Here is a 3,633-nt window from a genome sequence, read left to right on the forward strand (position 1 = left end):
TTTTCTACTTCGAGCCAGAATACTGCAGAACAGTAACAACGGTAACCACGGGTAATTAGTACTTTGATTTAAAAAATAGAAGAACAACACGAGAACGCTGGCGGCGAACCACAGAGACAGATACATCAGTAATAAATAAAATTTTACTGTTAGTAAAACATGCTATAAAGACGCGCTTGGCTATTTTCATGGCCAGTCGTTATGTCGCCTTCCCTGTGCGCGTGTGTGTGTGCGCGCATGTGTGTAATTATTTGTGTGGATCGAAATGCCACTGGACGGTGAAATAAAATAAAATAAAATAGAATAATAAAATTTAATGCTGAGTTGCAAGTAAATAAAAAAAATACTAATTATTTACATGTAGTACATAATGACATTGTAATTTTGTAGTACTGTTGCACATGCGGTCCTGCACAGCTCAGATTATGACGCACTTAGACATCTGTAGCTGGATCGCTGGCACAGGCACAGACGCAGTCACTGCAGCCATGATCAATCCCATGGGAGGATCAGGCACCACGCGCAGTCTCATCCACATTCACCTGCCCTTCTCTTCGTTTCGTTGCGGGAGGTTTTCTCCGTGTGCTTTCGGTTGTCAGCAACTGGCACTTTCAAAAGCACGTGAAACAACACAGCTCTGCATGAGGTGCGAAAATCACGTGGACAGCAAAAGATGGAAAAATCCATCAACGGGACTCGGTATTAGAACCATACTCCAACGATATACATGTACATTGTACATCTAGCAGTATTCAATAATGATTATAAAGACACACACACGCGCACATACACACACGGGCACACACACACATACACACACACGCACACACACATACACACACACACACACACACACACACACACACACACACAAAGCACAAAGCACCACACTAGGTGTGTGAGAGATGGAGAACTCGACGCTAGAATTACATAGAACTAAAAAGACTGTGTCATGGACAAAACAACTCGTCATCTACCATCATCATAATTCCGTCTCAGTTCCGCAGTGCTTGGACTCCGACTTCCGCAACAGCACCTGCTGGTCTTGCGTCCATGCCTTTGCCATTCACAAAGTCCAACTCTGGTGCCGCGTTGGCGTGTACATCTGGTCATTTCCCCTGGCTCTGTGGAGCCAATAGCCTTGCTGATACAATGTAGGGCTTTCTCCAACCAATTAGGCACGTCAAATACTTAACTACTAGTACATACATCACTAGTAGTAGTTTGCGTGGTTGCGTGCCCAGAACCCCACCCGCCTGGCATTTGGCCATACAGTATCTGCACACAGCACTCTCCAGTCCTCATCATTACTATAGGTGTGCCCAGCAAGGGGCCAAACATTCTCCAGCTTGAATGTGGATCAATATAGATAGAATATCTGTCAATGGTATTGGTAGTAAAACTTGTAAAGGAGTCAGGATTTTTCAAGGTCGATATGTTATTATTATAGTGGCAACAAAACGGAACATCCAAGATATGAAGTAATGAGTTGTTCACATAGTCTAGAACGGAATAATTCAATTTACAAGACCATGTTTCGCGATGGAGAAGCATAGAAATGAATCTATAGTATAGGCAGAATTCAGTGTGGGTAGAGTGCCGGTTTGTTAGGATAGTTCAAGAATAGGATCCAGCAAACCAGTGGCTTGTTTACAGGGCTGTACATCTCGCCTTGGTCTGCGGGGCCTCAACAAGCTCCTTGAGTACGGTCTTAGTGACTGTATTCTCAGTGATCTCAGCCGGTGTGCGTCCGAATGCATCTCGGTGTTGCAGATCAGCGCCGGCCTTGCTGAGCAGGCGCAGAATACGATGATGGCCGCTGATGGCTGCAGCGTGCACTGGTGTCCAGTCATCTTTGTCTGGCTGGTTGGGAAACGCGCCATGCGCCAGAAGCAACTCGACGCAATCTGTCGCACCGGAGAAGCAGCACAAATGTAGCGGGGTGATTCCCTGATGGTTGGCCCGGTTCACACCCAACTCCTCGGGTTCACGTAGAGCGCTGATGTCGAGATCCTCCAGGATAGCTTGCAGCTCTCCGAATCTGCCCTGTTGTACCGCAGTCCACATGAGCACGCTCGGATGGAAGGTCAGCGAACGCTTCGGTCTGGAGGTTGTGTGGGTTTTCCTCTTCAGGATGCTACGGGGTGACTGTGCTGAGGCGCTGGAGGAGTCGCTTGCTGGTGCAATGTCGGACGAACGAGACTCCAGAGACTCAGTGGATGTGTCAGATGTTAGCGAGGAAAACGAGGAGTCGGAGCAGATTGATGTCCGCTCACCGAATCCGGTCATGGGGAGCAAGTCACCAGTGGATCTGCACATGATGCAGGAACCAGTTGTGGGAGATGCGCAGGGGCTTACAGAATCATCCACAGGACCCATGTTGTTCTTGAAGAAGAAGAAGTCGTTTGTTACCAACTTTCGAAAAGGCTTGGGAGTAGTTTACTCGAAATACCTTGCAACGCAAATTAGAACTGTTTGATTATTCGCCGCGTAGTTTGTCAGCTTTTATACTCTCTGGCGTGTCGCCCTCCCACATGGTCCGCATGTTGATCTTGAGTGCCTGTGAGATCTGAAGAGCTAGCTGGGCATGCGGTGCATGCAGTCATCTTCGCGATCTCCCCATGGCCCACTGCATGCACTGACCGATGAGTGACAGGTTGCATGATATCCGCGTGGCTGCTGCCTAGCCGGACTCACACTCGCCGCCTCGGGCTCCGACCACCTGAGCCTATCATGATCAGCGCTGGTCTGTACTGCTGCTGCACTCCCAGGGAGGCCTGTCTGTGTGCATGCACGGATGGTCATGAATGGCAGTCACGCTCAGTGAGCTGATACAAGAGGTCCGGTGCAAGAACACTGTGGCCAGGCGGGTCCACTCAGTATCACTTCGCGTAGGCTTCAGTGACTCATTTCAGAATCAGAGCCTCTGCCAGTCTGCCTCCGCTGATCGATGCCCCAGATCAGACCGAAGCGCACCTTCCCTGCATGTCCAATCCAGTTTATCGTGAATTTCTGTCGCCGAGTTAGGTGTCAGGGCCGAGATGCATCGCGCTCTGCAGCAAGTTCATGTCACCCGACTGCACAGCGAACGCTGGACATGGGCAAAGTTGCCAATAGCAATCACTCCAGGTGCTAGGTGAACGATTCTGTTCAGCTAGCACTTGTGAAGCAATCCCCCAAGCGACTTCGTGCCAAGGTACAACAAAGTGGAAATCCCACTGCATTGGAATGTTTACACTCGACTTTAGAATTCACTGCAAGTGTCCCTGGCTGTGGCAACAACAATCAATCCCCTTTGAGTAAATCTTTTCTATAGCCTAATTGTTGATCTACAATACCTATTATATGTAGCTGTTACGGTTTTATAACACCAGTGCTAACAGTGGTCACAGGGATATAACCATTTGCAGCGTCCAGTAGTGAGCAAACACACACGCATTCAGCACCATCCGTGGCGTGCATCTACATGTAAAAAGGAACCCATTCTTGTTGAGAAGATCACTCCCAGAATCAACACGCGTTTTCGATAAATTCCGCTTCCTTCTCCTCTCCCTCCACAAATAGGTGATAATCTCACCAGGTTAGAAGCGCTCCCTGCAACCCCCATTGCAGCCAGAACTTCGCTCATACGCC

General features: G+C 48.7%; 1 protein-coding gene across 1 annotated transcript; it reads right to left on the reverse strand.

Annotated features, from left to right (window-relative positions):
- Positions 1–1,311: 1,311 nt before the first annotated feature.
- On the reverse strand, positions 1,312–2,481 carry LOC135808472 (protein phosphatase 1 regulatory inhibitor subunit 16B-like). The gene has a single exon (XM_065321670.1). The coding sequence runs from the start codon at positions 2,377–2,379 to the stop codon at positions 1,651–1,653; it is 729 nt and encodes a 242-aa protein (XP_065177742.1). The 5' UTR covers positions 2,380–2,481; the 3' UTR covers positions 1,312–1,650.
- Between the last annotated feature and the right edge of the window lie 1,152 nt (positions 2,482–3,633).

This window comes from Sycon ciliatum, chromosome 2 (assembly GCF_964019385.1).
Source record: "Sycon ciliatum chromosome 2, ocSycCili1.1, whole genome shotgun sequence".
In the NCBI taxonomy this organism is placed as follows: Eukaryota; Metazoa; Porifera; class Calcarea; order Leucosolenida; family Sycettidae; genus Sycon; species Sycon ciliatum.